The sequence below is a fragment of the Ambystoma mexicanum genome, chromosome 8 (assembly GCF_040938575.1).
Source record: "Ambystoma mexicanum isolate Mex_15411 chromosome 8, UKY_AmexF1_1, whole genome shotgun sequence".
In the NCBI taxonomy this organism is placed as follows: domain Eukaryota; kingdom Metazoa; phylum Chordata; class Amphibia; order Caudata; family Ambystomatidae; genus Ambystoma; species Ambystoma mexicanum.
The window spans coordinates 1,562,791,165-1,562,812,098 of record NC_090929.1 but is presented as its reverse complement, the minus strand read 5'-3'; the positions used below and the strand labels follow the sequence as shown (position 1 = coordinate 1,562,812,098).

The window sequence follows — 20,934 nt, the reverse complement described above, 5'->3', positions numbered from 1 at the left end:
CACTTCACCAGATTTAATGTGGCAATGCGCCGCCTTCCGTGCATTGTTTTATTAAAGCACATGAGCTAGGGTCCGCTGGGTCAAGTTCTGCGATGGCCGGCAGCAGAGAAAAGCCAGTAGAGGCCAACTCACACAAAATGGAACACGGCCCAAAAAGAGAATATGTTCACTACAGGCAACGAAAGATCTGTGCCAGCAAAGGTCCTCGCTCAGCAGCTTACCAACGAGAGTGAAGCAATGTCCCTCCCCTTCTTGGACATTGTACACTATCTATCAGGGAGCCCATGCACTGATCTCCTCGCAGGACACGCTTTCAGCGCCAGTTCTGATATCGCCTGCGGCCCCTTCTTACACCTGCAAGTCACCGAATGCAGGCAACCAACCTCCCATCCTGGGCAGCGTCCACTTAGACACCGGACTCTAGTCAGTCGGACACCTGTGCTGCTGCAGCGAATGCACCTTCCAACAAGGGTCCAGCCAAGGCATGGCAATGATAGCGTGGCACTAGAAAACAAACACGCCAACACGGCAGGGGCCGTAAGCCGCATTTAAAAACTATGAATGACATAAGAACCAGTTCCATCTTGGCAATGCAACTTTGCCCATAGCAGTTCACTTTCAAAACCCTATAAACACACAGCAAATGGCTTCAGTACAGACCATGTTTAAAGTTCAACTTGAATTTTTACCGGGACACACCCTGTCTAGTGCGGCCAGGTGTCCTGGAATTGGACCCTCTGTACCGCCTTCCCTAGAGATTTTTTAATTGAAAACTCAAGTCCCGGGTTTGGGGAAGGAGAGGGTGACACCTGGCACAATTTCAGCTCGACTGCAGGTTGAGATCAAATCTTCACAGTCAGCACAATTATACACGAAATCCCATCATGATACTTCCAGAAATGTGCAGTATCACTTAGGCCAGATCCCTGCCATCAGTGACGGGTCTCGAACCCCCAATCTTTCAGGTACAAGCCACATGCGTTAACTGACTGTGCCACAGAGACGGGTTTGGCAATGAAGACAGAGCAAGCCCTGAAATAACAATCAGAGCAGAAGCGCCTTGTGATCAGCATGCTTACCTTCACAGGGAAACCCCAGACCGTGTAATGCAGGAGCAGTGCTGGAAATGCATTGGGTTGCCATCGGAGCAAAAGCGCCTTTGCTATCAGCATGCTTACCTTCACAGGGAACCCCCCAGACCGTGTAATGCAGGAGCAGTGCTGGAAATGCATTGGGTTCCCATCGGCGCAAAATCGCCTTTGCTATCAGCATGCTTACCTTCACAGGGAACCCCCCAGACCGTGTAATGCAGGAGCAGTGCTGGAAATGCATTGGGTTGCCATCGGAGCAAAAGCGCCTTTGCTATCAGCATGCTTACCTTCACAGGGAACCCCCCAGACCGTGTAATGCAGGAGCAGTGCTGGAAATGCATTGGGTTGCCATCGGAGCAAAAGCGCCTTTGCTATCAGCATGCTTACCTTCACAGGGAACCCTCCAGACCGTGTAATGCAGGGGCAGTGCTGGAAATGCATTGGGTTCCCATCGGAGCAAAAGCGCCTTTGCTATCAGCATGCTTACCTTCACAGGGAACCCCCCAGACCGTGTAATGCAGGGGCAGTGCTGGAAATGCATTGGGTTCCCATCGGAGCAAAAGCGCCTTTGCTATCAGCATGCTTACCTTCAGAGGGAACCCCCCAGACCGTGTAATGCAGGGGCAGTGCTGGAAATGCATTGGGTTCCCATCGGAGCAAAAGCGCCTTTGCTATCAGCATGCTTACCTTCACAGGGAACCCCCCAGTCCGTGTAATGCAGGAGCAGTGCTGGAAATGCATTGGGTTCCCATCGGAGCAAAAGCGCCTTTGCTATCAGCATGCTTACCTTCACAGGGAACCACCCAGACCGTGTAATGCAGGGGCAGTGCTGGAAATGCATTGGGTTGCCATCGGAGCAAAAGCGCCTTTGCTATCAGCATGCTTAACTTCACAGGGAACCCCCCAGACCGTGTAATGCAGGGGCAGTGCTGGAAATGCATTGGGTTGCCATCGGAGCAAAAGCGCCTTTGCTATCAGCATGCTTAACTTCACAGGGAACCCCCCAGACCGTGTAATGCAGGGGCAGTGCTGGAAATGCATTGGGTTCCCATCGGAGAAAAAGCGCCTTTGCTATCAGCATGCTTACCTTCACAGGGAACCCCCCAGACCGTGTAATGCAGGGGCAGTGCTGGAAATGCATTGGGTTCCCATCGGAGCAAAAGGCGCCTTTGCTATCAGCATGCTTACCTTCACAGGGAACCCCCCAGACCGTGTAATGCAGGAGCAGTGCTGGAAATGCATTGGGTTGCCATCGGAGCAAAAGCGCCTTTGCTATCAGCATGCTTACCTTCACAGGGAACCCCCCAGACCGTGTAATGCAGGAGCAGTGCTGGAAATGCATTGGGTTCCCATCGGAGAAAAAGCGCCTTTGCTATCAGCATGCTTACCTTCACAGGGAACCCCCAGACCGTGTAATGCAGGAGCAGTGCTGGAAATGCATTGGGTTCCCATCGGAGCAAAAGGCGCCTTTGCTATCAGCATGCTTACCTTCACAGGGAAACCCCCAGACCGTGTAATGCAGGAGCAGTGCTGGAAATGCATTGGGTTGCCATCGGAGCAAAAGCGCCTTTGCTATCAGCATGCTTACCTTCACAGGGAACCCCCCAGACCGTGTAATGCAGGAGCAGTGCTGGAAATGCATTGGGTTCCCATCGGAGAAAAAGCGCCTTTGCTATCAGCATGCTTACCTTCACAGGGAAACCCCCAGACCGTGTAATGCAGGAGCAGTGCTGGAAATGCATTGGGTTGCCATCGGAGCAAAAGCGCCTTTGCTATCAGCATGCTTACCTTCACAGGGAACCCCCCAGACCGTGTAATGCAGGAGCAGTGCTGGAAATGCATTGGGTTCCCATCGGAGAAAAAGCGCCTTTGCTATCAGCATGCTTACCTTCACAGGGAACCCCCAGACCGTGTAATGCAGGGGCAGTGCTGGAAAGCAGGAGCAGTGCTGGAAATGCATTGGGTTCCCATCAGAGAAAAAGCGCCTTTGCTATCAGCATGCTTACCTTCACAGGGAACCCCCCAGACCGTGTAATGCAGGAGCAATGCTGGAAATGCATTGGGTTCCCATCGGAGAAAAAGCGCCTTTGCTATCAGCATGCTTACCTTCACAGGGAACCCCCAGACCGTGTAATGCAGGGGCAGTGCTGGAAAGCAGGAGCAGTGCTGGAAATGCATTGGGTTCCCATCAGAGAAAAAGCGCCTTTGCTATCAGCATGCTTACCTTCACAGGGAACCCCCCAGACCGTGTAATGCAGGAGCAGTGCTGGAAATGCATTGGGTTCCCATTTGCTATCAGCATGCTTACCTTCACAGGGAACCCCCAGACCGTGTAATGCAGGGGCAGTGCTGGAAAGCAGGAGCAGTGCTGGAAATGCATTGGGTTCCCATCAGAGAAAAAGCGCCTTTGCTATCAGCATGCTTACCTTCACAGGGAACCCCCCAGACCGTGTAATGCAGGAGCAATGCTGGAAATGCATTGGGTTCCCATCGGAGAAAAAGCGCCTTTGCTATCAGCATGCTTACCTTCACAGGGAACCCCCCAGACCGTGTAATGCAGGGGCAGTGCTGGAAATGCATTGGGTTCCCATCGGAGCAAAAGGCGCCTTTGCTATCAGCATGCTTACCTTCACAGGGAACCCCCAGACCGTGTAATGCAGGGGCAGTGCTGGAAAGCAGGAGCAGTGCTGGAAATGCATTGGGTTCCCATCAGAGAAAAATCGCCTTTGCTATCAGCATGCTTACCTTCACAGGGAACCCCCCAGACCGTGTAATGCAGGAGCAGTGCTGGAAATGCATTGGGTTCCCATGGCGAAGGGGAGGACCTGGGGGTTTCCTACTTTGTTTATATTGGAGGCTCATCCCAGTTTTTTATTTTGAAAATCTGGGCATACTTTTATTGCCATCCTGAATGTGTTTCATGTGCAAACTCCTTCTAAAGTGCCCTGTGGGGAATGGTGCCCTCCAGAGTGTATCAAAGGCGGCTTGCCACACCAAATTGTTCTACATTATATAATATTACCATGTAGGTGTCCATTTGGCACAGCTCTGATGAAAACGCCATCTAACGCGGATTTACAAAGGAGAATTCCATATATGTAAACTAGACCCATTAGCACCATCATGGACCCTGGACTTAAATCCACCCTCTCACTGCCGGGGGGGGGACAATCAAGTACATGCCCGAGACCCTCACTGGGCGGCAGTTTTACTCTATTTAATGCCAAAATGTACTCCTCCTGGAAAGCTCGGAGTAGATTCAGCAGTAGCACAACTGGCCTGTGCCATACAAAATCGTTGTCAAGCCCCAAGCTTATTCATTAAAAGGCAGGCCCTTCCCAGACAATATATTACATAAAAAAGGTGGCATTAAGATAAATACAAAATAAAAGCGCCCTTGAAAAATGCTGAGGTGTTACACGGCAGTGCTACGGCACAATAAGAAAGATCCACAAAGTAAGTGATTCTAAAAAAAATATGGACATTCATTTGATGTATCAGTTTTTTGTCTTTCCATGAACACATTAACCGGCAGTACAGCATTTTACATTGGTTTGAGTATGTGTAAATAATGGCAAATCTGTTTGCTCATTTTAGAACAACTCACCCAGAGGGCACAGTTATGCTATTATGCGGGCACGTTTCCGAAGGGCATGCTTACAAACCATGTAGGGTTCGGCAAAAAGCATTTACATGCAAGCACTTGAGCTTTCCCAAGACTTTCAGTCTATGCGGCGTCTGCACACTCTGTGGTTCCAATATAAATAACAGGCGTGGTTGCCTGCTTCAGTAGCTTATGCCATTAGGTTTCTGATCTCCAGGACCAAAGGCAACAACCCTTACTGTGTGATCTGACTTTTGAATATAAACTGCAAAGTCATCACTAAAATGGTGGCAAAAAAAAGCCTCTTTCAAAAAACCCAAGGAACACTCGCCGCCTACCAAACATGCAATGTGTTTGTCTTCAAAAACTAGAACATGCGGTGCACTTGCTATCCAAAAATAGGGTGTTGTACACAAAATGGGAAAACACGTTTGCACCGTACATTACAAAATACAGGAAAGGGGTCGGGGGTCTGCAGTGTGAATGGGTACCTGAGTGAACAAGCTAGGAGGAACTGTTAGCCCCCCGACTCTGAAAGCATCATGGTTCTGAGCCGAGTTCGTAATCCTCAGACTCTGGAGTCTAGGCTCACCCCAGCCCTCCTCCCCCTAGAGATTAACGTTCTCCTTTAACAGAACAAGACCACCTAAAGCTAGAAACATGGCTCTTCCACTGTTCCGCCCACAAGACCACCTCCTGGAAGCACCGGCCCATTAGACCCAATAGCCTCATTCTCCACCACAGAACTCATCTTCAAAACTACAGAAAATAAGGAGGATCCTTCCCTAACCCCACCAGCCAGCCATTACAGTGAACCACCTGCAAGGATCGGACGCCAGGCAACCAGAAGGTAAACTAACATCTACCCCTGGAAACAGCCAACAAAAAAGCCAACCTAACCCACCAGCTGCTGGATACTACCACGACTACCCACTTGCAGGTTTACTTCTTCTCCCATCTCCCTCCACTCTTTCCAACACATAACCACCTCCACCTCAGCAATCTTCAAATGAACCAGCCTCGCTCTAAATGTCACCCTTAGTACACCAGCACCACCCTACATAAGTCAATCACAGGTCTAATCACCATAGTATGAACAACACTCCTCTTCTGAGCTCTACCTCACTCCACTGTGGACATAACTCTAAGCGTTCTCTACACTTTCCGTCTTTATGTTCTTTCAGGACAACATACCCCCAAACGACTATGGCAACAGCATACAAAGAACACTGGCACACGGGAACCCCGTACTTCTGACATGCAACCATCATCACCAAAGGTTTCGCTTCTGGCTCTCCCACTAGCTCACTAACAATCCTCCTCCTTTATTCCAGAGCCATGTGCAGCAAAGCCAACAAAATGACAGAAGAGTGATGTATTAAGATGTCACCTGCCAGACGTTAACATGGAATCCACTCTACGTACCCACTGCCTCCCATGATTGGCTGTGGTCTAAATCTTATACTACACAAGGCCAAGGCGGTATGGTCTATCCCTGGGGTGCGTTGTGGTAGGCGCTACATTCAATCCTAGGGACCGTGACACATTGTTCAGACACACCAAAACGAACAGACAGAGCAAGCCACATTACAGCTGCCTGGTCAGTTTTTTTTATGTCTGGCTGAAGTGATCGATAGCTTTTTAGCAGAGCTAATGCACCACTAGACACAATAAATGGAGTGTATGTCCCTGCACTGTGGGATGCATGTTTGCAGGCTTTCTGAGCAGTGTTTTTGGTGAAGAAATTAAACCTTGCCATGGCACAGGTCTACTGAGGGTTGCACCATTTTCTACTGATGGTCGCTTAGTGAGTGTTGGTTGGTGGGTTACTGTGTGTGCATTAGTGCAACAGCAATAACCACAAATACATGCATGAACCCACCAATACACCGACCCATCCAACAAGCCTGCAATCCACTGATTTAAACCCAAAGTCACCATACAAACAGAAGCTAACATACAAATACACTAATCAATTAAAAAAAAAAACATTATATTAACAGGACTAGAGGAGAGCTTAGTGATGCATGTACAATTCAATTTTCCAATCAGAAACACCTTCAAAGGCATAGGGGAAAAGTCAACAAATATTTTCATTAAACAAGAACAATCACCTCTAAGGTTAGATCGAAATACAACCAGGTAGGGGGTAAAATGACTTTGGGAGTGTGTGGGTCTCTTTTACACACTCCAGCAATACTCCAGGGTCACTCTAAAAGTAGAGATTTCCCATGCCGCCTTAGGGTCACTGGGCGGTGATTAAATGCCGCTGCTGCCCAAACAGGAGTGACGGGCATGTCCTTTACATGTCCAACCACCTTTACTCAGCAAAATATGATCACTAGACTACATTAAACAATATTGTGGGCTACGGGTCTGGGGTTTAGATTTTCTTAGGGGCGAGGGGCATAGTACAAACAGAAGCTCATTTTTGTACAAAAAACATCATCTCATGGAGCAAGCTGTCGGGACATTTTTCAACCAAAAACGTGCTCATCCATACCTATCGCTCTGTTCTCTCTTTCTTAACGCTGACTTTCAAGGGGGATTTTTTACTTTCAGTTTTGTGTCTGTAAAGTAGGGGTCTGCCACCTTTGGCTCTCTTTTCATATGTTATGGACTACAACTTCCATCAGCACTAACCAGCAAAGTGAATGGCGAGAGATCATGGGAGTTGTAGTCTAAAACATCAGTAGAGCCACAGGATGCGGACACCTGCAGCAAAGCATAGTTGTGGTTTTAATGTGTCAACACTCTGGGCCTGATTCATAAGAATTTGCACTGGAGCAAATGAGGCGATGCCGTGAGCAGCTCTGGTTTGCATCCGTTAGTTCACACCGGATTCACAAGGCCCAAAACTGGAGCAAATCTGAAAATACCTCGAGTATCTTCAATAGATGCACGTGCAAATCTGATTCACGGAGATGTGCTCTTCAGATGTTTTGGACTAAGATTCCCATGATATCTTCCCAGTGACTATGCTGGCTTGGGCTGATGGGAGTTCAGGAGAACCAAAGATTGCTGAGCCCTGCCATAGATGCTTCTGCCATCTTCAGACCTGCTCCAGTTTTAGTGCAAAAACCCTTGATGCTCCCTGGCCAACTCATTTGCTCGAGTGCAAATGTCTGTTAATGGACCACACTGAAAATAGAGAAATTCATATATTGCCGTGTTACAAGACTGCTAACACGGGGGCAGTTGCTGGGGGCCCCTCTGATTTAAAAGGCCCTGGCACCGTCCCTGTCCCCACTAGAGTGGCAATGGAGGGTGACCCAAACCTGTAGAAACCAGCGTTTTCAACAAGCGCATCCCGGGGACTATACAATGCTGAATAGTAAAGGCAAAAGTGTATTCTGCTCAGGAACACAAGGAAAAACAAAAAAAGCAACACAATAGGGGAGATCCACCACCGAGGAAATGGCACATTGAAATAACAGGCGCTGGCCAAACGTGTTGGCTGCAAACACAAACCATTCTCAGGCAACGGCATTTCCTTTCCAGAGGAAGCACAAACAACCACAAGTCAAAATCAGAAACGAGGCTCGCAGTTATGAACACGGGGAGTTACTGAAAATCTCTCAAACGTCTTGGCTTCAAAATTGTTTCAGGCGAAACCGTTTCTGAGACGAAGGTAAACTGTCTTATGGTGACCTCTAAAGATTTCGCGAAAAGCCCTGCGGTTCCAAAAGGTCGGTAGGACTGGGGATGAGTCAGTCGCGTATCAGAGAAAGATATTGCAACGGAATTACCCCTCTGATAGGCCTAATGTTTAAGGTTTGACGGTCGCATGCCAAGCGGGCAATATGAGTGGCTGCCGACTTTGCAAGGCTGGCCTGGTTGCAGGAGTCAGTCACATGCCACGCCGAGCTCCAAACTTTACCAGCTTTCCAGAGGCGCAAAAGCTTTGGATTTTGCTAAAGGCCAGTTCACCTGTAACCTTAGCAGACACTGGCCCACCTGACACAAGCAATGCCCTTCACAGGTACTGGCCGCTGCTGGGCCAATGATGAGTGAGGTACTGGACATGACCGTGAGGAGGAACATTGTGAACCGATTAATCCAGACGCTGCCATTACATCTGCCAAGGAAGTCTAATTAAAAAACAAAACACAAAAGTCCTGTACACTGGCGACTCTTCTGCGAAGCCAACTCGTTGGAAGCGGCCGCATGAATACCACACTTCGCAGAAAAACAACAACAGGGCCTTCCCTGGAAGTCGGCAAAGGGACCCGCTGTGCTTGAGGAACCAACCGTCCCCGAACATGCATGGAACATTTGACCAGGCTTTTGTGATGATGTATACAAAGAAAGCATGTTGGGTTACCGCCATAAAGAAAGGTTAAAAATAGGCCATTGGGGGGAAATGTGGCTGCTTGCTCCTTGTTTAAAAACATTACATTTCTCAGATTAAGTCAAAACCAGGTTACAAACCGCTTCATTAACCTATCGCCTTGCCAACAAAACGAGCACGATGCATCCAGGCATATACACCAGCAATGCTCATTGGCTCGGGTGCCAACTTTAGATTTTCTCTAGGGAGGTAGAATTGCCCCCATCATGAGCGAATGCAGACCCCCCTGCCACGACGAAACCGTTTTTACACGGCATTTCACACCACCTTTTTTTTTTTAAAAAAAAAGAAGAAACCACCATCTCAGCAACAGTCACTCAACCTTCTGTGCTATGTTTGCAGCTTTCTGGTTTGCACTCGGCACTCAACATTCAAAGAATTCAGCATGGATGTGGATCGCCGAAACTGCATCAATCACACAGTTCATACACATGACTTATTTGATCTCCAGCATCACTGGCACGGCACACAACACAAATCATTTTGGCTGCATGATCAGAAAGATACTGGAGGCAGTAAAGATGTCTACAGGGGTAAAGCCAGGTTCCTGCCCCAGTCACCAAACAAATACAGCTGTTCACCCCTTTGCCCTCATATAGTCGCCACCTATGCTCGTAGTACACCCATCACATTGAAAAATATTCTTTTTCTTTAATATCAAACTTTGCACCACATTTTGGTTGTTTCACAAAGTTGTATGAAAGTGTTTCTTTTACCCAATTTAAAGGTTCAGGAAAAATGTAAGGCCCTCTCACACACAAGGGCCAAAGTTTTTCGATGAAAATGAGGCTACAGAGTATGCTATGGGCCGGCTCTGTTCAGGCCCTGACAAGTACAGATATAAGGTGGTGATAAGATCAGTGTGCTGACATCTAGTGCTTTTAAATTAGAGTAATGTTATGCTTGTGGATTAAATGTAAACAGCCATCCCTCTGATTAGACAACAGGCATGTTGTGCATTCTGCCCTTCACCAGGGCACTGAAGGAAAGAAGACTTCTCTGTTGCAGAGACGCAGGGGATGTGTTTCCATGCCGACACACAGATGTCTTGCATTCTATTGAAGACTCTAAGTCCTGAAGAAGTTTGGAATGCACGAAACACCCATTGACTATATGGACCGATGCATTCACCTTATGTTAGCTCTACCTTGTATCCCAATCAAAAGTGATCAATGTATCGACACAAATGGAAGAAAGGCTCAGGGGACGGTGTCGGTATTCGAATTTGATCTTTCAAAGGGGTGCACAAACCTGCTCCAAGTAATGATCACAATGATTGCACACCACGGAGCCTTATCATAAAATAGGCAAACATCTGCTGGTCGAACAGCTATTTGAAAGGATCAGCACAGGACGGCATCTCAAGAGTTTTAGCATCCATAAGACCACGCGCTGTGCATTACACCCACAGCCACCAGGACGTGATGATGGGTACCCGGTGTCAATTTTGCCCAGAAAACTTTGATTTTGTAGCAAATAGGTCACCCTGTGCTTATGAAATATACCATTGAGGAAGTTCACACATTTTTTTTTAAAACTCTAAATCAATAGCAAAGGAACCAGGACAATGTAAATTAAAGGTAACAAATTGTAAATTACAACTCACTATTAAAAAGAAAGTATGGCCTAAACAGTCCAGAAACCGCGGAAAACCGCTTCGTCTTTTCAGAAAGCTTTGGCCAGAGAGCAAGAAGGGAAAAGCAGATGACAGTCGAGTAGGAAAAGGTACAGCAACAGTCGGGGACCAATGGTAAAAGAGGCAGGTTTGAGGGAAGCAAATGTCGTCACGTAAGAAGCGGGAGTCATACATTCAATGCCCAATCTAAAAATAAGGAAGTAGCGATAACAGTGGTATGTTGCAAGGGGTGGTAGCTAGTGCCTCACTGGTGGTTGCACCAGTATAAGAGGGACACTGGGATATTACATTTAAATAATGTTTGAAAAACGAAAATAAAATAAAAACATAGTAAATGATTATCTAAATAAAGCAAGACAAAGGGAATAAACCCAAAATAATTGGAGGCAAAATAAAGCCAGTGGAAATTGTCAAGATGGAAATGATATCGTGGATGCAGGGGAAGAGCACAGAAAGAGGCACTTATCCAGGGATGGACTCCGGAAGAGCATGTAATAAAAGCATCATTAGGCCTCACCTACTACGCCTACTTGTTTGCTCAGTATCTATGCCACGAGTAGTTTCAGCTTCAGTTGCTAAACCTGCTTGATTGGGACTACAGCCTGATACGGAATTCCATTCTATGTTCATGTTTCACTGAGCAAAACTCTCATGCATAAACAAACACTCAACACCCCCAGTTTCTGCAGGAAAACAAGTGTAAAAAAAACTTCCAATCTTCCAATCAAATACAGCGAGGTGCCCAGTGGTCATTTCTGAACCCCAAACCGCCACCAAATGCACTGTAAACTCCTGACTTTGCGTTGGCGACCCATCAATCTGGCAGTAGTGCCGAGTCAGGTGGCTGGCGCCCACCGATGCATGCCCACGTGGGAATGCAACGAATTCAGCTCTCCTCTACCGGTCTCTTCTCTCCCTGGCCTGTGCCACATGTGCGCTGGCACGGCTCCCCGCTGAGTGCTGTCTCTGCTGGATAGCTGTGTGGTGCCCTCCGATCATCACCAGGACTGCAAGTGGTGACCCCCGTGCAATGTTCTAGGCGTCTCCTGCAGTTTTTTGTTTGTTTTCACGTCCCTCCCTTTGCCACGAGTAAGCTGGGCGAAGTCCCGGCTCTGCTCCCCATACTGTCTGCTAGAAGTAGCGTAAACCTTGATGTAGGCTGCCTAGGCTAGTCCATGTGCTTGCTAGAAGGGGTGTTCTATTGTCGCCCCCAGGAGACCCCACTCTGCCATTCAAGTGGCTGGAAACGTGTATGGAATCTGTCAGTTACTGCCTGTGTTCTCGTCACCACCCAAACGCCTCCCCGGGGTCGCCGCCATTTTTTCTTATCACCAATGTCCACCGTGTATCCCCTCCTCGCCCCAACAGCCACGACATCGTGCATCCCCATCCTTCCCACTTTACTGGCGGACCTGAGCCATCTTCTTCCTGGTCGCTCGTGCTCCCCCACTGTTGCCATGGAAATAAAAAGGGACAAACCCTTTTCTAATTTCCCAAGGCAGTGGCCATCTTTCTTTTTCTTGTTATTTTTAAACAGGAGATTGGACATGTGCAATACGTGTGAAAAAATATGTGTAACCATTTGCACTGCAGAGGTACCCCAGAGTGCGAACAGCAAACACCCAGCGTTCGGGGGTGTAGAGGGCAATTAAACGGCCCGAGACCTCCCAGAGGTCCTCGCTACACTGGGCCTCCCCTGGGCTCGGGATGGTGCGCCCCGAACGTGGAGGCGATTGCTATATTGCTCGGTGCTGGCCAGGCCAGATGCCCTGTTTTCGGCTCCCTCGCTGCGCCTTCTGCACACCAGAAGAATCTCCTTGGCTGCGTTTGCTGCAACCCCCATGCTTCTGCTCTCAATAAGGCTTTATTGTTGCAGCCGATGGTGCGCCTGCTTAAGGGTTCCCAGGTGCATCGTGTGTTCTCCAGGTGACTTTCTGTATTATCACATCAGCGTCTGTATCTTCTTGGCTTTACTCCCTTTACCCTTTTTAGTTTTCATTATTAGGTGGTGCTTTAGTGCCAGCCATGAGCCAACATTATTGCATTGGCTACAAATAGGAGGCAGATGGAATTTATAGGGGACAGAGTTGTGGGTAATGCTAATCTCTATGTCCATTATGACCCACCTCCTGCCCAAAACACACCCTCTTGGGATCTCTTTGGGCTAGCTTTATCACGCAGTAACAAACTTTGTGCTCTATAGGGACAGACAGTGTGTTTTTTAAGGAATCTCACAGGCATACTGGCTTAATAGAAGCCGTAAATGAGCTCATGGGGTAATATAAATATCTTAGCCAAGGGCCTGCAGGCAGTTGATTTACAAGCATTATGTGCTTCGTTACATGTTTTCTATGCACTGGTGTGCTGTTTAAAACTAGCTTTGGCAAAGCCAACAGTTTTGGTTTCTGTAAATGAATCAGGTACACATTCAGCATGCACTGACAATCATGCCCAGGTATTCCCGTCATTTTCCAGCTGTTGCCATTTTAGTGCCAGGCAGAACTTTTATGGTAGTGTGTGGAAAAAGCCTATCCTATGCCTACACAAAAGCCAACAAGGTTTGCTTTGCCAATGCTTGCTCAGAACTGCAGAATTTGTACAGCGACTGGATGGGCATCTGCGTATTGTGTAGGACTGACCAGGCCGACTCCTGCGCTTTCTCATGGCTGTTAAGGTCATTTGTACACCAGGGCATCCGCAGAGCTCTGCTTCCTAGGCTGTCTGTTATTGCTGCACACAATGATACCTTTAAATATTGCCCTGGCCAGCCAAGGCCAGGCCACTTCCTGTATTGTCTCGTCCCGCTCAGAGCCATGCCTTGGCTGAACTTACTTACCTTTCAGCTATTGCTGCTGATAATGCGGTAGGTGACTCTGCCTTACTCGGTGGCGCCCAGGCCAGCTCCTGCACTTTGCCATACCTGTCAGTGCTACATGTAACCATGCCAAACCTTGTTCGCTCTGCCTCCTATACCATCTGTTACCGCTGTGGGTGGTGCCCGAGGTGCCGCACTGCATTGTTCTGTACTGTGCCAACAGGCACTTGCATTTTTCGACCGTCTGTCCCACATTTGTATCCACTTGGCTGCCCGCCTTGTGGTGCATTTAATGCCTGCTGACGATTCTGCCACAGCTAGAGGTGCTGCTTTGCGTTGCTCGAGCCTGTTGAGGCTGGTTTTCGAGGCCTGGTCTGTGCCACATGTGCAGTTCGGTGCTTGCTCCCTACATTGAGGCATTACAGCCCTGCTGGATAGGGCTGATACTGGGCCCTCTAGTAATGCTGTTTCTGATGCAAGTGCTACAATGGCTTATTCAGGGCTGTCCAGAATGGTTCCTGCATGTCATCATCGGACTGTGCCGCATGCACACTGGTGAATCTCCATGGATGGTCTGCTCCCGTGCGCGTCATCACTGGTGATACTGATGCTGCAGGAGGCTCCCCTGTGTATTGCCGAGCTCAGTAACAGCAAGGGAAAGCAGCCCTACAGATAAAGGGTGTATCTACCACTTTTACTCTCTACAAATAAGCACATACTCCCCAAAAATGAAAATAGGGAGTAAAAATACTCCCACCGAAAAAAATATAGGAAATAAGGACCTTGTGCTACTGTTTCACCCACACAGATGCATGGATCTGTCTGGACCTGTAGGGCACATATTACCACGAGAAGAAACTACTATTATTACTGCCTGTTTGAAAGTAGTAAACATGCATATTTTAATGTGCATACATAACTGGGTGCAAAGAAATTATTGTTATAAAAACATTTCCATTTTCCACTTTAAACATATTTTTACTCGCTTAATTACTCCCATTGGGAATTAGACTTACATTTACTCCCTAAAGAAATCGTTTTACTCCCAACTTAAAAAAATAGGGTGTAAAATACTCCCTGTTCCAAATCTTATCTGGAGCACAGAATGACAGGGCCCTGCATTTGTCTTGGCTGAACCACCAAGGCTTTTTTTTCAGGTTTGTAGCCTGGCGGCTATGTTACTACATATATGTTTACATTAAGGATGCAAAACCATCATACAGGTGGGCATAGTGAGTATTCTTTCAGAACTATGGGAAAAGTGGTCCAAATGCTGCCTTTGAAAACAATTTAGAATTGAGACAACTATGAAGGGGGTACTCATGCAACAATCCTTTCAAATCTGGCACAGAAGCCACAAGGACCATTGTTCCACTGCAGGACAAATTGTAACTGATGTGCCCACGAAAAGCATTGTTTTACACCAGAAGTAGCTTCTGTGCACGGGGCAGGCTGGGACAGAACAACACTGCAAGCAACAGGACAAGCATGCCAAGCAGCACAATCTGAAAGGCCGCTGCTTGGCCCCTGTTTTAAAATAAGTCCCAGGGCTGAGCACCTAATGGACCTGCCACAAGTTAAGCACTACCAGTGCTTCACAGGACAGTTCCCCGCCCGACCCATATGTAGACCAGTTAGATCTGCTTGTCGATGCTCGCCTTTGTTCTTTGTGGCTGCTGGCGGTGCTGCTACCTGATGGTCTATCTCCTTACGCTCCTTTGCTTTGGGATGGTTGACTTTGTGTGGGTTTCCCCTTCGCATGGGCCATTGTCGTGCTACCAGTGCCTTCTTTCCTCTGCCCTCAAGTGTTGACCTTGCTGCTAGCGCAGATAGCTCCATTTTAAAGATTGTGCATTTCCTTTCTCCAATACAATGCGTGTTCCTGCATCTATTGGCATTGTTTTTCGGTCAATACTCCAATTGAATCACCTGCTCTTGCTGCCTGTATTTTGCTCCAAGACATTATTACATGTGAATGATGTGAATGGCCTTTCTTGGGTGCCTGCTGGTTCCCATAGAGACCTTATTATCTCCCTATCCACTTTTGTCTGCATTCATTGTTTTTGCTGTTGATGCTCGTGCTATTGTATCTGAACACTGATGTTATCCAGTGTGCTTTCTGGCATCCGATTTATAGCAGGGGTTCTCAACCTCAAATCTAAAGCCATCCTGGTGCTACTGGCCCACAGAAAATGCCTGGCTCGGAGACAATGCCCTCTCTTGGTGCTCGGTATAGTCCTGTATCCCTTTTTTAATGGCATGGCCTGCCTAGACACTCTAAAGACAGCCCTCGTTATCCAAGTCTGGTACTGCCTATCATGTTCCTGGATGCTGGGCAGATCACAGAGTACACAGCATGCACAGTGGCAGTCTCCATGTGTGTGCAGTGTCTGAATTGTGCTACAATATAGATGTGAATATTATTTTCTGCCTACTTTCCCACTCCTAAGTCCGTTGGCACACTGCTTCAGCTCGCTGGATGCCTATTGCTGTTCCTAGGGATTTGTGCAAGTGTACACTGCCCATTCCTATATACCAGGGTTTGGCAAATCTGCGGCTCTCCAGAGGTTTTAGACTACGGCTCCCATGATCCTTGAACATTGACTATGCTGGCAAGAGCTGAAGGGATTCGTAGCCCAAAACATGTGATATGCCGAAGGTTAGAGACTCCTGCTGTTTGCCCTTCTCCTGCCAAATGTACAATGGTTTCCCCCACCTTTAAGGAAAGCCCAATGGCCTAAGCCAATGCATCTTAAACCTAATTCTGGACTGCGCTGACAGCAGTCGAGCTCGGAAAGAACCTAGGTGACGCCAGCACTGCAGGCTCTGCCAAAGGTAAGTCTAGCTGCTACATTAATGAGGCACTAGCTCCTCTTGGACAAGCATTACCTGCATTTTGAGGTTGGCGATGCTAGCTCGCCGAACATTTTGCACCGTGCTTTATCATCCTAAGGACATTGGCTTACTGCTCCAGCTCCTCTGCATTCATTACTGCTATTCATTGCATCTTTTGTTTGATTATGCTGCATGTTCTCCTTCCTCAACACTGATCTAGTCAATTCCACCATGTGCGCCTGCATTATCTGTAGCTATTGACGATCTATGTTAGATTTCTCTTCGTTTGTCATGCAGCATGTTCTATTGCTTCAGTAGGCACTGATGTCAACCATCTGTTGCACCTGCATTACCTGGATCAATCACTGCACTAGATCGCTGCTTATCAGGCAATGCATTTTACAAGCACGTATAAGTGCTGACCACACATATACCGACTTGTGCCACTTGTGCAAGTATTTGTAATGGATGGTTATTGTGCAGCATGTTCCTTTTTTTCAAAAACGTGCATCTTTTTGTGCATGCCTTACCAGTTATCAATGCTAATATTATTTGGTTTCTCTTTGGTTATCACGCTGCCTGCATTACCTGCACCGAAATGCACCAATATTGCCTGCCTTGTATTACCTATGGCATTCTTATTTCTCATTTCATTTCACTGTTGGTTTTCTGTTCGATGGCTACGCAGGGAACTCTCACTTCTCCTGTAAGTGCTAAGGTCACCCAACCTGTATTACCTACTGTTATTGCAGACATTGATTTTAGATTTCTATCTAACTGGCATGCAGCTCCCTGATCCTGAATGCACCAATGTCACCCTTCCTGCATCTGCCTGTGGTCAGTACTTATATTCATGTCCTAGTTCTCTTTGAATGCCATGCAGCACGCTCTCCCTGCTCCTGTATGCACCGTCACCCCAGCCTGCATTTACCTGTTGTCAGTACTGATGTGCATGTCCCGGTTCTCTTTGAATGCCATGAAGCACTCTCTCTCTGCTACTGTATGCATCAGTATTCACTGATGTTGCCCTGCCTACATGTACCTGTTGTCAGTACTGATGTGCATGTACCAGTTCTCTATGAATGCCATGCAGTGTGTTCTCGTTGCTCCTAGAAGTGCTGATGCCACCCTGCCTGCATCTACCTGTTGTCAGTACTGACATTCAAATCATATTTCTCTTCAATATCATACAGTGTGCTCGCCCTTTCTTGTAAGCACTGCCTGCATTTGCCTGTTGTCAGTACTAAAGCTCGTGTACTATTTATCTTTAAATGCCATGCAGCATGCTCTCCCTACTCCTTTAACCGCTGATGTCACCCTACCTGCACGTACCTGTTTGTTAGTACTGAAATTCAAGTTCTTCTTCACTTTGAATGCCATGCAGCATGCTCTTCCTACTCCTTTATCCGCTGATGTCACCCTACCAGCATGTACCTGTTTGTTAGTACTGAAATTCAAGTCCTACTTCTCTTTAAATGCCATGCAGAACGCTCTCCCTGCTCCTGTGTGCAATGATGTCACCCTACCTACATGCACCTGATGCCAGTACTGAAATTCAAGTCCTACTTCACTTTGAATGCCATGCAGCATGCGCTTCCTACTCCTTTATCCGATGATGTCACCCTACCAGCATGTACCTGTTTGTTAGTACTGAAATTCAAGTCCTACTTCTCTTTAAATTCCATGCAGAACGCTCTCCCTGCTCCTGTGTGCAATGATGTCACCCTACCCACATGCACCTGATGCCAGCACTGATATTCAAGTCCTGCTTCTCTTTCGATTTCATGCAGCGTGCTCTTCCTGCTCCTGTAAGTGTTTAAGTCCCTTTCCTGCCTGTACCTGTTGTCAGTACTGATATTAATCTGTTTCTGAGTGCCATGTGGCATGCTCCCACAGCTCCCTCTAAGCGCTGTCACCCTCCCCACATGCACCCATTTGTCAGTACTGATATTCAAGCCCTACTTCTGTTCAGATGCCATGCAGCGTGCTCTTCCTGCTCCTATGAGTGCTGAAAACCCCGTCCTACACGTGCCTGTTGTCAGTACGGATATTCATTTCCCATGTCCCCCTGGATGCCATGCAGCATGCTCCCCTCCTCCTTTTAGCGCCGATGTCACCCTCCCCACATGCACCTGTTTATCAGCAGTGATGTTCAAGTTCCATGCAGCATGCTCCCCCTGCTTCTTTAAGCGGTGATGTCACCCTCCCCACATGCACCCGTGTGTCAGTACTGGTGTTCAAGTTCCATGCAGCATAACCTCGCTGTATGCGAGAGCTTGTCACATTGCCTGTTGTCAGTACTGATATTAAGGCCCTGTGTCTCTTTAAATGCCATGCAGCGTGCTCCCCCTGCTCCTGTGAGCGCTGATGTCACCCTGCATGCATTGCATTACCTGTTGTTATTGCTGGGGCTGCTGCTGCTGCTACTGCTGCTGGTACTGCTGTATTTCTTGCTCCTCATCCTCCGCTGTTTCTGGTGCTGGGGGTTGGGGCTCTGCAGGGAAGGGAACGTCGAGGCATAGCCGTGCTCACATTCTACAAACAAAACAAAAAAAAGAAAAGAGGACTGAAAAAAAAATAAGGAAATAAAATACGTGAAATAAAATGGCAGAAAAATACTCGGAAGCAGGGGCCCCAGGCAAATGCCCCGACGGTGAAGGGAGTGGGGGAGTAAATGTCAAGGCAGCTTCCTCTTTTAAGCTCGCCTTCGGTTCTCGGCACATTTCGACAGTTACTTGGAACCCGTTTGAATTCAAAAGAAGGGAAAACGGTGGCTGTGCCATGGTTCTTCCCTCCCTCTGCCCCTTCGACAAGATGCTGTCAAATCATATGTATCTGTATTTTAAACTGCCCTCGAGAGTGGATTATTTTATTGTCATAATCACTCAGGCATTTTTGTAGTGATGATCATACTAATCTAGCCACGTTGGGGGGCGGATTCCTTACTTTGTTTTTAGCTCGATCATTTTAAATGAAATCAGAGCCCACCACCTCCCCCCAGAAAGATTGAAACTCTCAATAACATTGTAACCTACTTACACCTCCCCTTACGCCCCTATGGACATACATTTGCAGGCGTGAAGTCATCACTTAAATTACATATGGTCGATACACGTAGCAATGAACACAACCCCACTCCACCGAAGCCACATATGACATATTTTATTGTGCGTTATAGTAATCCAGATGAGAAATATCATCGCCAAGGCTCACCAGAACAATGAGCGTTTTTAGCTTGCCACTCGATAAAAAAAAACACACACACGAACAACATGCCCGTTTGCGCGTGACACACGCAGGTACAAAAAAAATACTGTAATACTAAAGAATCAGCCTTTTCTCCGTCTAATATACGCCAAAAATAGTGCGATTAGGAACAATGACAGAGCACATAAGCATATACAGACGGTGCCCCCGGTAGGTGCGTGTCATAACAGCAAAAACGTTCTTTAAATATTAAATGGTAATGAATTGCACATTAAAACGCTCGTCCTTTACCTCGATCTCTCCTCTCCAAGTACTCGGCAGCCGCTATCAACCGCTGGATGTTGATCATATGCACTCCGTCCATGTTTGCAGCAATTGCTTTTTTTTAAAAAAATACTAATAATAATAAAAATCCTTCAGAAAATCGGCTGTTTTTTTTTTAAAGTGCTGGTTCCTTTCCACGCAACAAAAAAATAAAATATTTAAAAAAATGCTTGTCGGTTTGTCACCTGCAGTGGGAGAAGGATCGATGAAGCCGATTTCAAAATCGATTAAAAAGAAAGGAAAATTAAATATATTAAGATATCCGTCCGGCTGTGTTATCCTGGCAAGGCCTCGGCTGAATCCTGCACGTTTTTTCAATGCTGCTGTTCCAATGTTTTCGTGGTTACGTGGAACGTAGAAGGATGCTTTGAAAAGAAGTTAAAATAATACTGGGGAGCTACAAAATAAATAACAATAATAATGGTGGATGGGGGAAGGCGCCTGTCCGCAGAGCCCGGGCTGGCTGCTGCTGTCAGCCTCTCTCTCTGCTGCACAGTTTTGTTTACCTCTGGACGCTCAGCCTGGAAGGGGGAGGAGGCAACATGGCAGCAGCTGACAGGCAGGAGGGGCTAGCCTTTCTGGGTAATGTAGTTTGTACATCTACTGCGATCCCGTTGGATGGATGAGAACGGACGTAAGCGGCATCAGGGAAATGTAGTTCGGCTACAGGGTGCGTGTGCCCTGCTGTCAGTTGTGTGGCAGTGAGCATGGGCGCGCAGAATACGTGTCTAGATGGGAAGTACGTTTAAGGCGTCCGTTGGAGCGCGAGCGTGTTCATGGGAAATGTAGTTTATCTTGGGCGAAGATGGCAGCCCTGACAGTTGAAACGCAGACCGAATAAAAACGGCAAGGAAGGGAACTAAAGGCGGACTGTTTGTTGCTGTCGGAGACCAGCTCCACATATAATTTAGTTTATAGATACTTTATGGTGGTTTCTCGCAATATAGCGTTGTGATAGCCAACTAAACCGCGTACGTGACGCCCTCGCAAGTGCGCCAGGCTGCTCCGTCGGGGACGTAGTTTAGAACTGAATTGACGGATGCGCCATTGACATCTGAGAGTAAGTGGATT

General features: G+C 47.4%; 1 protein-coding gene and 1 long non-coding RNA gene across 3 annotated transcripts in view; one reads left to right on the top strand and one right to left on the bottom strand.

Annotated features, from left to right (window-relative positions):
* MXI1 (MAX interactor 1, dimerization protein) overlaps nucleotides 1-20,934 on the bottom strand; it is a 203,630-nt gene that overhangs the window by 99,136 nt on the left and 83,560 nt on the right. Inside the window, exons 1-2 of one of the 2 annotated variants that reach the window (XM_069611767.1) lie at nucleotides 19,831-20,372; nucleotides 18,726-18,867 (exon numbers count right to left, since the gene is read on the bottom strand). In XM_069611767.1, coding sequence (XP_069467868.1) covers nucleotides 18,726-18,867; nucleotides 19,831-19,903 — 215 coding nt within the window. In that variant the 5' untranslated portion in view covers nucleotides 19,904-20,372. Of the gene's footprint in view, nucleotides 1-18,725; nucleotides 18,868-19,830; nucleotides 20,373-20,934 lie in introns of those variants that run through there. The other variant, XM_069611766.1, reaches the window with a different exon arrangement.
* LOC138473200 (uncharacterized) overlaps nucleotides 20,658-20,934 on the top strand; it is an 84,552-nt gene continuing 84,275 nt past the window's right edge. The window contains exon 1 of the long non-coding RNA XR_011268734.1: nucleotides 20,658-20,923. This is a non-coding gene — a long non-coding RNA (uncharacterized lncRNA). The remainder of the gene's footprint in view (nucleotides 20,924-20,934) is intronic.